Source organism: Mastomys coucha, unplaced genomic scaffold (genome assembly GCF_008632895.1).
Source record: "Mastomys coucha isolate ucsf_1 unplaced genomic scaffold, UCSF_Mcou_1 pScaffold1, whole genome shotgun sequence".
Classification (NCBI taxonomy): domain Eukaryota; kingdom Metazoa; phylum Chordata; class Mammalia; order Rodentia; family Muridae; genus Mastomys; species Mastomys coucha.
In genome coordinates, this window is record NW_022196891.1 from 57595711 (window position 1) to 57613344 (window position 17634).

General features: G+C 39.4%; 1 protein-coding gene across 9 annotated transcripts in view; it reads right to left on the reverse strand.

The window, feature by feature from the left end:
* Positions 1-17634, reverse strand: part of Rabgap1l (RAB GTPase activating protein 1 like) — a 723114-nt gene that overhangs the window by 94187 nt on the left and 611293 nt on the right. For 6 of the 9 annotated variants that reach the window (XM_031386689.1, XM_031386695.1, XM_031386700.1 and 3 more), the window contains one exon: positions 1114-1332. The exons of the other annotated variants lie outside the window; for them this stretch is intronic. In XM_031386689.1, the coding sequence (XP_031242549.1) occupies positions 1114-1332 (219 nt within the window). The remainder of the gene's footprint in view (positions 1-1113; positions 1333-17634) is intronic. 9 annotated transcript variants of the gene reach the window in all.

Here is a 17634-nt window from a genome sequence, read left to right on the forward strand (position 1 = left end):
TCCCTCTTCCCCCATTATCTTACTTTTTTTTTTTAATACTTTACTCAGATCAGTAGCTAAACAATGTTGAAACATTACATCTGGTTGGTAAAACCTTTATGTCTCTTTGAATCAATCCAGAATTTGTCCCTTTATCTTTTTCATGGTAATTTACCACTTTGGAGAAACAAACAAACAAAAACAAACAAACAAACCCTGCCACATTGTGATTTTAGTGGTCCTGTGCCTTAACTCAGAGAAGTGTGTTTTCACACTGGTAAGCTTTAACTGTCATAATAAACTTTCCCTTCTTTCTTTCTTTCTTTCTTTCTTTCTTTCTTTCTTTCTTTCTTTCTCTCTCTCTCTCTCTCTCTCTCTCTCTCTTTTTTTCTTTCTTTCTCTCTCTCTCTCTCTTTCTCTCTCTCTCTCTCTCTCTCTCTCTCTCTCTCTTTCTTTCTTTCTTTCTTTCTTTCTTTCTTTCTGCTGCTGCAACAGTACAGACGCAGTCAGGAGAGTGGCCTTCACAAGCAGGGATCACCTGTGAGCCCCCCTGGCCAGCGCAAAGACAGAATAACAACATAGTTTTCTATCATGCCAGAACGCACATGCCAAGACCGTAAGAAGGCAGAAAAATGAAATGTGAATTTTGTTTACAAATATTAAATCACACCTAAAATTCTCCAAGAAGTTAGTTTGTTCTAGTTCTCCCTGGAGATAATTTAAGACCTGAAAGCTATTTGATTTCTATTTACAAAGCAATTTGATTCATTTTACAAAAGTGACATGGCCCATTGAAAGAAATGTTCTACTTCAAAGAGACTGAACGGAATGTATGAACCTGTAGCTAGTTTTAAAAGTCATACACAGACACAAAGCAAAATGGTATTTGGCATTATAAAACTCTTCTCAACCTCACTACAGTAGCATTTAAAGCATATTACCGACATATAACAGTGTTTATTTATTAAAGAAACCCACTGACAGCCTGCAGACCTGGTTGTGGCTGCAATACAGTCAGTCAGCAGCAGTGCTTCCATTCACTTCACAAGAACCTACCCTCTCCTGCTATGGAAGGTACTGTTATGTTATGTTACAGAAAGAGGAGCCCAGTATAGTGTGCAAGGCGCTACCTACCATGGACCTGGGCTTGCTGATGGCCACCAGGCTAGTGAGGAAGTCTTCATCGTGCAGTTGGCTGAAAACATGGGCATCATAGGCTACCATAATGGAGATTTCTTCCATCATCTTGCCAGTTGACTTCTCCACAGCAGCAGCTGCTGCCCCAGCTCCAGACCAGACTATCCAGGGAAAAACTCCTAGGGCAGGCAGCTCAGTGCGAGTGCACACACCCTCCTGAGAGCCAGGGGCCGAGTCAAAATCCAGAGGGACAGAGAGGAGGAAAAAGAGAAAAGGCAGCTGCTATCACAGACTTGCCTAGTAATTCACCCCCAGTGGAAAACACGAGGGCTCTTATCTATGCAGGAAGTGCACACCATAAACACCTGCATTCTCAACACAGCAAGAGAACTGCAGGTTGGGAATCTTCTTTACACTTCACAAAAACAGAAAGAAAAAGGTTTCCTTACTAGAAATATCCTATATAAAATTCCTCCCAAAACAAAAATTAGTTTATGTTATGTCCTTGGTAATTGAGACAGTGTCAAATGGTCCATCTCTTCACTGTTATTCACATGAGGATTTTGCTTGGAAGAAGAGTAATTTTTCTTAAAGCAATCAGTGCTTATTTTTCCTTATTCTTAGAAAATAAAAAGATGATAAGCCATCATTATTTCTCAGAATTTATAGAATTCTTGGTGCAGTTAAAATTTATCTCTTGAAGCCGGAAGGGGAGAAAAAGAACCCTTTTCCCTTCTGAGTTTTTCTGTTAAAAAAAAAAAAGGTACCAAAATATAAAAATGGAATAATTAATTTGGGACATCAATACCAGTTAATAATAATTTTCCTTTCTCCCACTAAAAATACAAATATATGATATGATTCTGGAGAAACACATGGGTCTCATTTATAAGCTGTCTTTCTCCCTGCTGATAAACATTCCTAGTCCTTTTATATTTAATGTTAAAGGTTTCTTTTAATTACTCAAACCAGCAGAGTCACAAACTATCCCTTCCTTAGTTTCCACAAGAGGTTTTCGGAGGACAGCTGGAGATGGTAAGCAGGCTTTATGTCTTCAGAAGGAAAGTTCTCTCAAGCACCAAGATAAATGACACATGCTTATTCCACACACAGTGTAGGCAAAGAGAACGGAAGGCGGGAATGCTCCTCCAAAAGCAGGTTACCTGCTCTTCCCGTACCTGCCCTGAGGATTATGGGTACAGCAGTACTGAGAAGTATTTTCTGTTAGTAATAAACATTAATTTGATGACATCTGTTAAAATAAAAAGAAATACTGCTATATGTTGTAGTCTTTAGGCTTTATCACCAATACCAGGATTATGTTATCTATATTTGCTGGCTTGTGAGAAATGGGTAAAAAACCTCAGAATGAAATCTAGTGTCTATTCCCAGGTTCTCCTGAAACTTCCTACTCCACAGCATTGTCTCCTTGACTAGTATCACCTTGTGCCATTTAACCGTGGCCGTGGAGCCCTGCAGCCCTGTAAGCGTTCTGTGGTAAAGCCCTCCTCATAGAAGGGCAAACACCCCTGCTAGGAAACGGCCAAGTCTAATAGGCTTACTTAAACAGAAAATGCAATATCTTAAATAAATTCTCATGATTAAAACAACTTCAAGCTGTGTTTGACCCTTCCGGGAGCCAGTAAAGCATTTTTAATTCATTTTCCCCCACAATACTGCTTTGTGTTTAGAGAATTACTTTCATTAAGAATTTCCCAGCACATTTATCTTAGAGATGACTAGCTAAGTAAAAATTAAAAAATAATCAGGACTCAAGGCATCATGAATTATCCGGGCAGTCCATACCTTCCAAATCCCTTTTTATCTTTTCAGTAGTGTTTTTAAAGATAGCGTGGGCCTCGTCATGTTTTCATCAGGGCAGCAGACTTGGAGACTAACCTTGCAGCGTGGCTCTCTGGATGGGAAAGCCAGGGCATCTGCTTTCCCACTTTCCTTTCTGCAGCGACTCAGTGCTTCCACTCAGATATCTGACTAGCACTGACAAAGACACCTGTTGTGAAAGGTAACCAAACTACTTCCCAGCATGCCTTTCTTTGTGCTGGCAACCGCCCAGAGGCAAACAGGAATTATAACCTCATTTGAGCAGTCCCCTCTGTGCCCAGCGAGAGCACTGTTAGAGAAACAATAGGCAATCTTGGTTAAGAACACTTCAAGCCCAAGGGGAAAAACAGCGCCTGGGAGAACATGACCCAGGCACCCAGGCACCGTAAAGGTGCTGCACACTCGGCTAGTAAGGCTTAAGGGATCGGAGGATCTGTGCAAAAATCCATATAGAAGACAACTGAAGGTTGTAAAGCTAGTTTTTACTTTAAATAAATGGTGGTTGGTTTTCTCAGACAAGTCTATAAACTCAAACCTTACTTCCTTCAAGCATCCTCTAATGGCCACAGAGACTAGAGTAGTACTGACATTTCATTTCTAAATCCAAAATGCCTTTCCTGTGCACCACAGCACTTAGACTTTTGTGAGCAACACTGACTAGGAAGGATTTCTGAACTCTTTCTTGGTATTTTTGCCGCTCTTAAATACTTCTTAAAATATACATTCTGGGTCTTGCTAGGAAACTAAGTTTTTTTCTTTACATAAACAAAAAGCATGCTCTTTGAAAACTGATGATCTTAGGGAAAACTTGTTCCTGTACCAGTTTTTTCTCTTTTCCAAGACATTTTCTACTGACTCGGAAGCAGTCTGCTAACACCCTCCCCAACTTCAGCAGCTTTTGTTCACTGTCCTGTTTATCACTAGCCTTTCAGTTTCAGCAGGCACCCTTCCTGTGACTCGCCCCCCTGCCCATGGGTGACTGAAACCCATTGGATCCTCTCCGGAGAGTTGCTGCAGTTCTGAACCTCACAGTATGTATGCCACTGACTGGGAGAAATGGCAGTGGGGTAGAGAATTACCTGTGACCAAAGTGCACACGCTGAGGGCACCAGCACTTGGAGAAGCTGTGTGTGCATCAACGGGCAGCAGAAAGCAAGGCACTGCTGGGCAACATAGGTCCTCAGTGCAAACAGGATCCAGCTAGCTGTCTATCGTAGGACAACTCATTTAAACCTAGGTTTCAGTTTCCTCTTGATCACGTAAATTGAGAGGGACAGACCAGATCAGTGGTTTCCCCAGTGTGCAGGAGAAGCAAAAGCAATGTGTCTGGTTTCCATCCACTAAATGGGCTAGGTGGGGGATTTCAAAGAGAGAATGCCTTTTAAATCTCTATCAGAGTAAAGAGCAAAGGGCACCATGAAATCTAGGTGTTAAGAACTCCCCAGAGTTGCTAAGAGTTTCAATAAATGCAGTCTACTTTGAGAGACAATTGGAGATTTTCCAATATCAAGTCTTTATACCAAGAAAAGGGGATTCAAAGAAAAAGCAATTTTTGACGCATTCAGAGCCTTCCTCCTTAGAGCCAGAGTAACTAAAATATAACTTGAGAGTTTTCCAGATGTGTTAATATTTTAAGATTTAATCACCAACCCTTTTTAAATTAACACACAAAGCATTGATTTTCTTTATGGCATGTGATACAAATGCCATTGTGTCTTGTTTTTAATCACACCCCTCTTGCACTGCCAGGCACACCCTCCCTGCCTGGGGTCTGCTGGTCTCTTTTCTTCCCACTGCTTGCTTTAATGTCACACTATTCCATTACTGTTTTTTTCTCTTTCCTTCCTTCTCCCTTAAAATCTTCCTCCTTCTCCCACGATTCGTTTTCTACATTCATAATCACTCGCCCACATGTATGTACAGATGTTTCTACATGGCACATGTGTGTATAAACACAGATCTGAATCCAGAGCAGTGTCCTGCCATGGTTTTAAATGCTGTTTTAAGAAGGTGAACTGAGGGGATAATCTGCTCTGGAGGCTGCTGTCCCTCAAGTCATCTTTCTTTCTTTCTTTCTTTCTTTCTTTCTTTCTTTCTTTCTTTCTTTTTTTTTTAAGGTAATCCCAGGTATCTTTTCTTTTTTTTTTTTTAAGATTTATTTATTATTATTATATAAGTACACTGTAGCTGTCTTCAGACACACCAGAAGAAGGCATCAGATCTCATTATGGGTGGTTGTGAGCCACCATGTGGTTGCTGGGATTTGAACTCATGACCTTTGTTAGAGCAGTTGGTGCTTTTACCGGCTGAGCCATCTCACCAGCCCTCAAGTCATCTTTCTTAAACTATAGTTTTAAAACAAAAGCACATTTGTTTCTTAATAAATAAGTTTGAGTTGAATACCACGCCCTAGCCTTCCAAAAACATCTCTGAGATGTCATAGCTAGAAACAGGAACAGCCAAGATGAAACTTAGGGAAAGCCTAAATATAATGAGCTTTTTCTAGTCCGTGCTCTCTAAAATACAGCATAGCAAAGGGTTCTCTTGTGAAAACAGCACTTTGTCATCCCCCAGGAAGCAAATGCATTAAGAAACTGATCCTGCTCCAAAGAAAACTCTCTCACCTCATGAGGGTGCCTGCAAAGACTGTGTCTCTGGCTCTACCTGCTGAACATGCTCGCTCATCATGACTGCCATAAAACCAGGTCAGATGGAAAGGAGAACAGAATACAGCCCAGAGGGGAGGGCTGAGTATGCATGTGCATGGGCAGAGCCCCAGAGAAAACTGCTGCTTCTGCTTCGTGACCCTCACCCTACCTTTGAGTGCACCCTTACACTATGTTTTAGGTGTTTAGGACTTCATGTTACGGGATTCCCCAAATCATGAAATGCTATAGGGTTGATATAGAAAGAAAGAGAGGTAAGATGGTGAGCTCTTTTGCTAATCACCAAACCCCAGTATTTCTATCTAGACTTAGGAGTGCACATTACAAAAACCCAAGCTCTGCAAGACCAGAACAAAAGATAGAAAACAATGTGAATGAGAAATCCTAGAGAGAAACAAAAAAGCTTTCTAGAGTGCTAACCATTTCAGTCAGTAACACAGAGTGGAGAAGTGCTAGGACAAAGGTTAGAGAAACCTTAGTTCTCTTTAAAATTATACAGAGATAAGGAAAGAAAACCATTATTGTAGTGTTGAATTCCAGCCCTCCGCTCACTATCTTTCCCATCTTTGTGAGCAAATGCAAAACCTCGGCACAGAAAACACCAACCCCAGGGCACTGAGAAAAGAAACCAGGCAGACTTGAATACCTGCCTGACAGGCTCCCTGGGCAACCTCCTGCCTCATTTGCATCTCACCACAAAGAAAGGGTGAGGCAGTGTCCACAAGGAAAGAATGTACCTAACCAACAACCCAACTTTCCTTCTTTAGTGTTTAAGAAGGAAACACTAAAATCCAGAGCAAACATATCCAAATTAAACTTGACCTAATCAGCAACAAATGTGCTAAGTGACCTTACACATTCATTGATATTTGCTATCACTCTGAATGAAGACTATGAGTCTTTGAGCAGAGTGCAACTGAATTCTACTTGCAAGTGACTTTACCTTAATTTCTACAGAATTCAGTAGTTTGATATGCTTTACTAGTAGCCAAAACAAATACTCTGGGTTATGCACTATAGCCATGTTTTCCCACAAGATCCTCACAAGGTTGGTCTAGGGAACATAGGGCTTTGTCTAGGTGCTTTGTCTAGGTCCAGGCTCTCTCAGCCTGTAGGTGTTCCTTTCTAAAGCAAAAGCAAAAGCAAACCCTCAAAACAACATAAAAAATTAGTAGTATTGCTAAAGATAGTAATAGTGAATTATGCTCAATAGAGATTAAGGCAATCTCATTCGTGGTAATTATGTGTGCTGGGTAGTTTGTTGTTGTTTTGTTTTGTTTGTATGATTGTTTTATTTGTCAACTGGATACAAATTAGAGTCATCTGAGGAGAAGCTCAGATGACAGATGCCCAGCACAAGATTGCTGATTAATGTAAGAGGGCCCAGCCCATTGTGGGAGATACCACTGGGTTATATGAGAAAGAAGACTAAGTGTGCCATCAGGGAGCCATGTAAGCAGCACTCCTCCATGGCCCTGCTTCAGTTCCTGGTTCCGGTTCAGCCTGAATCTCCTCTCTGACTTCCCTCTGTAATGGAGTGTGACCTGCCAGTGTAAACTGAAATAAACCCTTTCCTCCCCTAGCTGCTCTTTGTCATTGTGTTTTATCACAGGAACAGAAATCTTAGCTAAGTTAATAATATACAATAAAATAAAATACCCAGAAATAAAGTCAACCAAAAAAGTGAAAGAGTTCTATAATGAAAACTCTGAAACACTGACGAAAAAATTGAAGACATATAGCTTTCTTAGATTAGAAAGATAAATATTGTTAAATGTTCATACAGGTCAGATCTGTAGATTTAATTTCATAATCCCTATGAAGATACAAATGACATTCTATAAAGAACTAGACAAAAACAATTCTAGATTTGTTTTGTTTTGTTTTGTTTTGTTTTGGCTTTTCAAGACAGGTTTCTCTTTGTAGCCCTATTCATCCTGGACCTTGAGAACTTGATCTGTAGACCAGGCTGGCCTCAAATTTAGAGATCCACTGTTTCTCTGTATCTGCCTCCTGAATGTTGAGATTAAAGTCACCATTGACAGGCTTTTTTTTTTTTTTTTTTTTTTTTTTTTTTTTTGGTGTTTCGAAGACAGGGTTTTTCTGTATGGCCCTGGCTGTCCTGGAACTCACTCTGTAGACCAGGCTGGTCTCAAACTCAGAAATCCACCTGCCTCTGCCTCCCAAGTGCTGGGATTAAAGGCGTGCGCCACCACTGCCCAGCCATTGACAGGCTTTTGTTTTTCTAGATTTGTGTGTGTGCGAGAGTGCTATTCACAAGGCCAAGAATGGAATCAACCTAAATCTCCATCAACTGATGAGTGACTATAGAAAATGTGGAACACAAGCCCAATGGGATACTAATCAGCCATAAAAAGAAATAAATCTGTTATTTGTGGAGGCAGTGAGTTGAGAGAGCTGGGAGAGCTGCTCAGTGGGCACCAATCACAGTAAGGGAGGCTCAGAGGTGCTGGGTGTTACTACACAACAGAGTGACAACAGATACTATGGACCACATATTTCAAAAAGCTAGAATAAAGATTTCACATATTATCAGCATAAAGAAGCAATAAATGGTGACTGGAGAAATGGCTCAGCAGTTACCACTGGCTGCTCCTCTGGAGAACCTGGGTTCAATTTCTAGCATGCGCATGGAGGTTCACAACTATCTGTAACTCTAGTTCCTGGGGATCCAAAGCCCCTTTCTGGCTTCTGTGGGTACAGAATGAAGGTGGTATACAAATGCATGCAGGCAAATAAAAAACAGAGTAAATACAATTTAAAAATAGAGTACATTTTTTAAAAACATAAATATTTAAGGAAATCATGTATTTCAACTGACTTAAAAATTATACAATGAAGCCGGCCATGGTGGAACACATCTTTAATTCCAGCACTCAGGATGCAGAGGATGGTGGATCTCCATGAGTTCAAGACCTATTCACTATGTAGACAATGTGGTGAGTCTGGAACCAAAGAAGGACCAGCCATAGTAGAACCATCTCAAAACAAAAACATCATACAATGTATATATATAGCAAGACATCACATGATACCTATTAATATAATAAATGTAATCTGTAGATATTAATTTAAAAAATTAAGCAAAGAAAAACATCCAAGAAGACAAAAGGTAGAATTATCAATTCTATCCCAGTTCTCCTTTAGACATTTTCTCTTTGTAGCCTCTGCTGCATTTGAGAGCATTCTAACAACCCTGTTAGACACAGATGAACCCTGTTAGCAATGACTGAGACAGGTAAGAGGTGGTGGAAGGGAACTCTGAAGTGGGAACCAGTCTCTTGTTCCTTATCCTCTCTAGCTTCCTGACTACAAGATTAACAGAATTTAATCAATTATTTTTTTTTATTAAATTGAGCAATTGTGACAAGAACAGGGAACAAAGAGTACATCTGCTGAATAATGATATTCATCTGTTATAACCTGATCAGCAAAACACCATTACTATGGGCTCTCATGTGGAAATAAATCATCCTTCTTTATAATTGTATTATAACATGGCCTTTCACTGCTCATTTATACCTCAGAGTCAGACACACCATCTTGTGAGACAGTTTAGAGTCACAGCTTATCCTGAAGCTTGGCACTGAACAACAAAGGCGACAAGGAGTTCGGTTCGGGGTGCCTGGATGAAAGGCAGAAGTAAACCATGGTTAACTGTGGGCCTGGGGAACCCCAGTGACATGACTTCTGCTCACGGTCACAAAATTCATGAGGCTGGTTTCATTACCCCCATTGTAAGAAGCTATCTGACTTAAGAGTTCAAGCAGTTTCAAGTGTGACTAGAAAAGCTCAGGGTTTTTTCCTGCTTCTGTCAGGTACATCACAAGTGCAAGACAGAAGAAAGGTTAATTCAATTTGTATTTGGATTTTGTTTGTTCATTTGTTGGTTTTGTTTTGTTTTTGAGACAGGGTCTCACTATGTAGCCTTGGCCTGGAACTTGCTATAACAGATCAACTGGTGGGCTGCCTCCCACTGCCTCCATTACTGCATTATGGCATTCATCACCATGCCAAGTTTTGTCTGTTTTTATTGTTGTTATTATTAAATCTCTCCTTAAAAACAGTTTTTGAGTGTGATTTGTATATGTGTATGTGTATCTGTGTGTTGTCTGCATGTATATCTATGTTTCACATGCATGCTTAGCACCCACAGAGGCACACAGAGGGTGGCAGATTCCCTAAAACTGGGATTACAGATAGTTTTGCATTGCCATGTTGGAACTGGGAATCAAACTCAGATCCACTGGAAGAACAGCCAGTGCTCTTAACTACAGAGCCATCTCTCCACCCCCTACTTTTTTTTCAATTCACTTACAACTTTTTACAGATTTGTTCCTTTTATTTTATGTTCAAGTATTTTGTCTGCATATATGCATGTGTATCACATATGTTCTTGGTACTAGAAGAGGTCAGAAGATAGCACTGGATCCCCTGGAACTGGAGTGACGGATGGTCATAAACCACCATGTGGGTGCTGGGAACTGAACCCAGGTCCTATGCAAGAGCAACAAGTGCATTTAACTGCTGAGCCATCTCTCCAGCCCCTCAATTCACTTTTCAATAGTCAATAATAGTTTGCTTTTAGTATATCATTACATACTTAAAATGTTAACTGAAAACATAAGTGTCCAATATTATTTATATGGCACTGCCAAGTATAAAGAGAAAGAAGACTGCAGGCCAGCCATGCACTCCCCTCTACTTGTCACATGTCAACAGTCTGTACAAGAGCAAAAGGAATCGTGAGTGAGGCCGATGGGTTACAAGGCAGCTTCATGGTTTGCTTTTACAGTCAGTCAACTGCCTAATGGGCTAAGAAGAGTTTTAAAAACTATTTTAAAAAGATTTACTTTTTAACTTTTTTCTCAAAAGCCTACCTAAGTTCATGCGCACTGCGTGCATGTGAGTGCCCAAAAGAGCCTGAAGAGGGCACTAGTTCCTCAGGAACAGGAGTTACAAATGGTTGTGAACACTCTTATAGGGGCTAAGATAACCTCTGAGCCATCTCCAGTTCAGAACATATAATTTTTGAAGAATTTTTTTTTTATTTTGTGTGTATGAATATTTTGCCCATATGTATGTAAGTGCACCACATGTGTGCCTGGTGGTACCTGCAGAGGGCATTCGATTCTGCTGGAATGGAAATTAGAGACAGTTGTGAGCAACCACGTAGGTGCTGGGATCTGAACACCATCTCTGCAAGAGCAGCCAGTGCTCTCATCTGCTTAATTCTCTCTCTAACCGCAGGCTTTAAACAGCAGTCATAGCAGCTGTCCAAAGCCAAGAACACTTCACCCACTGAATGACAACTTATGCTTAGGGTGGTTTTTTGGATCCCATTACAGATGGCTGTGAGACACCATGTGGTTGCTGGGAACTGAACTCAGGACTTCTGGAACAGCAGTCAGTGAGCCATCTCTCCAGTCCCCTGTTTAAGTTAAAGTCAAAATACTTTCTTTCGCCAGGCAGTGGCGGCGCACGCCTTTAAGAGGCAGAGGCAAGCAGATTTCTGAGTTCGAGGCCAGCCTGGTCTACAGAGTGAGTTCCAGGACAGCCAGGGCTATACAGAAAAAATTTCTTTCTTTTCTTTTTTCTTTTTTGAGAAAGGGTTTCATTTAGCCTAGGCTGGCCTTGAACTCACTTCAATACGTATCAAAGGTTGGCCTTGAACATTTGGTTCTCTTACTACACTCTTAAAGACTGTAGTTTACCCAGGCAGTGGTGGTAAACGCCTTTAATTCCAGCACTTTGGAGGCAAAGGCAGGTAGATTTCTGAGTTCCAGGCCAGCCTGGTCTACAGAGTGAGTTCCAGGACAGCCAGGGCTACACTGAGAAATCCTGTCTCAAAAAACAAAAACAAAAACAAAAAACCAACAAACAAAAAATATTGCAGTTTATAAATGAGCCCTACATTAATTAATTGTAGATAAACAATTGTATTATTTATAATTACTGGAGCTACCAATAGTTTAATATTGCTTTAAAAAGCACATACTTTTTTGTGTTAGGATAATGATTTGCTGAAGACATTCCATTAAAAGGAAAAACCCACCTCTGGTATGTGTTGGGGAAAATTAACTACCATGGAAAATGCTATCCCAGGAGCTTTTCCTATTAAAGAAAGTAAGCTATAACTACCTGAGTCAGCTTTGTAAAATACAATTGTGAAGCAGCCATTTTGTGAAAAGATTCATTACAAGTCAAAACTTCTCTTTGCAAACACACGTTTTCTTTGTGGAGACCCCCTTAGTTCTAAGGATAGAGATTGCCTATGATTTATTTAATGTTTCTATACTAGCTATTTTTAACTTCACATGATACAAAGGGAGCAGTGAGTAAACTTGAAGAAATTTTTGATTTTACTGCAGGATACTTAAATACAAGCACAATGAGAAAAATAGAATTAAGATTAGGTAATGCTTTGTAGGAACAGTGGGAGGACCTGACCCTCAGCCAGGTAAGCACATGCTGGCTCCTTGGAGCACGAGAGAATACTGCAAACTGCCCACCTCTACCTAAGGTCTGAACACTAAGATACTTCTGCTGAATCAAATACCATCCCCTGGCCTCTCCCCAAAAAAAACTTACAACAAGTAGCCATTACTTTACTTTAGTCATTAATTCCCTCTCCTAATACCTTAATATATGTCTTCTGACCTCAAAGCAGCTTAGCATTTGAAAGCAAAACTCCAGAATCCTATTTATAAAACTAGCATTTCCTTTGTCAGCATATTGTCACTGGCAGGCTACACTGTTGGGGAGAAAGGAAAGCAAGACTCAAGGGAGAAGAGAGGGTCACAATATAAATGCTCCCCTTTGTTTGGTTTGGTTTGGTTTTGATACAAATAATATACCTATAAATTAACTACCAATAAAAAGCAGAAATTAGAAGAAATTAAAAGCAAAATGATTTCTTCCTGGTTTTGATGATTAATGCTTAATAAATATATACATTTCAAATAAGTAAGTCTTGTAGGATTTTACCAATGGTTCAGGTCTATTGGTTATTTCGGTGGTCAGGAACCAACATTCCCTTCTGATGGCTAAAGTGCATGGAATTACCAGGATTAGCAGACTTCCCCAAAAGACAAACGGAATGAAAAAGTGAATAGCAGAAAGGAACAAGCAGTATCTTAGAGATGAGGCTGTAGGTTCAGTTTAGCTAGAGTTGTTAGCATTCTGTCTAAACTCCACCTCACAGTTACCTGGCAACAGCCAGGTAGGTCTGGCCCATTATAAAAGGACTGCTTGGCCCCTCCTCCCTCTTGTTCTCTTGCTCTCTTGCTCTTTCCTTCTTGCTCCCACTCTGTCCCCACTCCTTCCCCATTTCCTCCTCCCTCTCTCTCCACATGCTCATGGCTGGCCCCTACTCCTCTACTCTACTTCTCTACTCTCTCTCTCTCTGACTCTCTCTGCCACTACAACTCTCTCAACTGCCCTCCCCATGGCCTTAATAAACTCTATTCTATACCTTCATATAGCTGGTCCCTCAGGGGAAGAGATGCCTTGGCATGGATCCCCCCATGAACCCCCTCCCCTGTACCTCACCACACCCCCATAGAACATACTCCCTTCTCTCTTTATCTTTATACAAACACCAAGAGTGTCAACATATAAAGCTTTCTGTTGGTAGCAAATTAAATGGTTCCTCAGCAAATCAAGACTATATCTTTATTGAAATAGTGATAACACTTCTATTCTCAAAAGCCTGATTAGGTTGAATAGCTCACACTAGACTAAGACATTCTAATTATTACTGACCATAATCTCCATGGCTACTCTTCTCTAAGAGTATTCTCAAATTTATCAGTTTCAATGTATGCTACAACCTTGGTTTGTACTTACTGGGCTGTAGAGATGGCTCAGCAATTAAGAGCCCTGGCAGCTCTTTCAGGACACCTAGGTTTGATCACCAGTACCCACATGGTGACTCACAATTGTCTATAACTCCAGTCACAGGATATGTGACATCCTCTTCTGGCCTCTTTGGAACTAGGCATGCATAGGAATACATACAGACAAAACCCCCAATGTGTATAATTAATGAATTAGTTGTATTATTGTCAATGAAGATGCAGCTATAGCACTATAATGCAGCACAGAAACTACTACAGTTTTAGTCTTTGAGAAGAAAACAAAGTGTACACAATGGGAGAGGACAATCTCTTCCAATATGTTCAGAGAAAACTGGACATGCCCGCACAAGAGTAAATGTAGACTCTCACAGCATCACAAAAATTAATTTGAGGTAATAGAGAGATGGCTCATTGGTCAAGAATACTTGCTAATTTGCACAGAACTGGGTTCAGTTCCCACCACACTCATGGTACCTAAGTATGGTCTGTAACAGTTCCAGGGAATCTGACACCCTCTTGTGAACACCCCGAGCACTAGACATATATATGGTGCATATGCTTACATACACGCAAAACAATTAAAATGGATTAAGGTTATAGTAAGGATTTCGAATCACTAAGCATGTGACAGAAGACACTGGAATGAAGTTCTTTACACTGGTGCTATCCTGGTTTTTGAACAAGACAATACAAAGTAGAAGTTTTTTTAAAAATGGGACTACACTCAACTAGAAAGCTTCTACACAGCAAGAGAAATAATTAACAGGATGAAAAGAAGTAAGAGGCCAGGTGGTGGTGTACATGCCTTTAATCGCAGCACTTCGGAGGCAGAGGCAGGTGAATTTCTGGGTTCAAGGCCAAACTGGTCTACAGAGTGAGTTCCAGGACAGCTGGGAACTACACAGAGACAGGGCTACACAGAGAAACCCTGAATTGAAAAACCAAAAATAAATAAATAAATAACTAAAAGAGAGAGAGAATGGAATAAATATTTTAAATGATGTTTCTAATGAGAGATTATTAATCAAAATGTATCAGAAGTGTATATAATTCAATAGCAAACAAGCACCCAAACAGAGTGATTCAACTGAAGAAATGGGCAGGGAACCTAGAGAGACACTTTCCCAAACAGTGAATCATCAGAGAAACAGAAGTCAAAAACAACAACTACTGCTTTTAGGACAGCTACTGTCAAAAAGGTAAAAAATGCCCAGGGCATCTACAACAGAGACAGAGACAGGAGAAGTTCTATGAGTTCCAGGCTAGTCAAAGCTACATCGCAAGTTTCATAAAACAACAAAAAAAGGACACATGTTGGTGAAGGTCTGGAGAAAACAGAACCTTCCACATTTGAGATATAAATCTGCACAATCATTATGAAGAAGAGCATCACAGTAATCAAAAAAGGTATTAAGAGAAATGTTCGCTGGTCTGCAATCGCATCGCTGAGGAAGTTAGCATTTGTATTTGGTGGAGTTTTGTTTTTGTTTTTGTTTTTTGTTTTTGGGTTTTTTTGTTTGTTTGTTTGGGGTTTTTTGGGGGTTTTTTTTGAGACAGGGTTTCTCTGTATAGCCCTGGCTATCTTGGAACTCACTCTGTATTTGTTGCTGTTTTATTTTAAGTGTTTTTCTTTTCTTTGTGGTTCTTCTTTCTTTTCTTTGTTTCCTTTTTTTAAATACAGGGTATCAGTATTTAGCATTGACTAGCCTAGAACTTACTATGTAGACTAGGCTACACTTAAACTCACAGATATCTGCCTCCTCAATACTGGGATTAAAGACATGCCCCACCATCCCCTGTGAACTCAGTATCTTGAAGGGATAGCCACACTTCCATGTTCATTGAAGCATTATTCACAATAACCAAGAATCAACTTAAGGGCCAGTTAATGGGTGGCTGCATGCAGGATATGTGGTATGCAAGAATGCACATATGTATGTATGTATATGTATGTGGATATATATATATATATATATTTCATATATATACATATATGCTTATATATGTAACTTTGATATGTGGTATATAAGCATGCACATATGTATATATAGCATATTTATATGTTTATACATATAAGTTGGATATTAATTCATTAAAAAGAAAAACTCTGCCATCTGAAAGAAACTAGATGACCGGAGGACATTATGCTAAATGAAATAAGCTACCACAATGAAAAAGATACTATCTGATATCAATTATATGTATAATGTGAGAATATACCCGCCAGACTTTGAGGGTAGAGAGCAATGGGGAGATACTGGTCAGAGGGCACCAACTCTCAGTTCTAACAAAGTCTGCTCTCACATCCCAAGTACTAAGATTGCAGGCATGTGCCATCATGCCCCATATGAATGGTTACACTTCAAGGATGTAAAGTACAGTATGCTGATTATCACTGGTTCTATGTTGTATACTGAAATTGTTAGAAAATAGATACTGTTTTACCATGTATGCATGTGTATATTCATGTGTGTGTGTGTGTGTGTGTGTGTGTGTGTTTATGAGTACAGGCATAACCACAGCACATATGAAGATCAAAAACAACCCGGAGTGTCAGTCTTCACTTTCTTCTTATTAAGATCTCTTGTGAGCTCCAAGATTCTCCTGTCTTTCCTCTCATCTCTACACAGACATGCTACTATTACAGTGCCGTGGTGTGGCTTTATGGAGTAAATCCAGAGGATCTGAACTCGGGTCCTCATGCTTGTGTGACCCAATGAGCTGGCTCCCAGACTTCCTTTCCTTTTTTATTTGAGATGTAATCTTGCTATAGATCCATCCCCACAAAAATGCCATAAAATTCTGTATGCCAGGTTGTCTAGCCTTCAGTTCACAATCCTCCTGCCTCAGCTGCCAGGTGCTACAAATACAGGCATGTGCCACCATGCCTAACTATTTCACTTTTTATTATTGTATTCTGAACCATATATATGGAACCAAGGAACAATTCCCAACCCCCTTATTCACTAAATGAATTCATCCTTGTGTTCCCCCAAATCCTATCCAAACAGTAGAGACTGAACCCAAGAAATGAACTTCATCATCAAACTGTTTTGGTTTTGGTTATTGTTGTTTTTGTTTTTATTTTTGCTTTATCTTAAGACATGGTATAACTAAGATTCCCAAGTTGGGGTTGCAGGTATAGACAACCAGAGCCTGTTTTCCTCAAATACTTTTAAAGTCCATGCTGAACAAAATTGAATGGAGAAACTAGATGAAGCCAGCTTTTACAAATAATCACAGAGAAACGGCTTACATTAGTGAAGAATATCATATTGGGAGAGAAAGAAGTGCTTTGTCTCTGGGATGTAATGGCCTTGTATTCTGTAATCAATGTGCCATGTGAGTGTCTTATTTTATTTTAAGACAGCAGCATGGGAGGCAAGTCAAATCTACGTAAACTACTTTTACAGCATTTTATTTTGTTTGTGTTTTTCTGTTTTTTGGTTTCTTTTTTAACTTTTACTGCATTATGATGAAAAAAGTTAAATGATTTCAATTTATCTGAATTTGTTAACATTTGAAAACATTTTAAGTAAATAGAATTAAATCACATTCTTTTGTAGCCCGACGCCTCCCAGAGACCCCCCTTCAATACCTACAATATATTTTTGTCATATTCCTTAAAATTTATAAAATATTATAACAATAAAAATGAGTATTATAAAAGTTGTTTGATATAAAACAACAGTCAACTTAACAGTTATATAGATGCTTGTCTACAGCAATACTGAAAATACATTTTTCTCAATATAAATTTTAAATAACTCCAAACATATTAACTGTGTATTTCAAAATAATACATCATTACTAGTATTTTTCTTAAATGAACATAAATATATGAAGTCTTTTTGTTTGTTTGTTTGTTTTGTATTTAGTAGAGTTTAAAATCTTGGCTCTTATTGTGGTACAAGTCCAAAATAAGAACAATTTTTAGACATTGGATTTCATTGTAATAAGGCTGTTCTTCAATGACCCTCACATCACCAAAGGATTTTACCTCCATCGGAGCTAAACTGAGAGTTAACAGTTCTGCTGCACCAAGAAATGAATTGTAGACATGATTTTGGGATACAGACTTCCTGCTATAGTCAAAGCTATTTGACTTGAGTGAGTGTCTTTATTTTCAG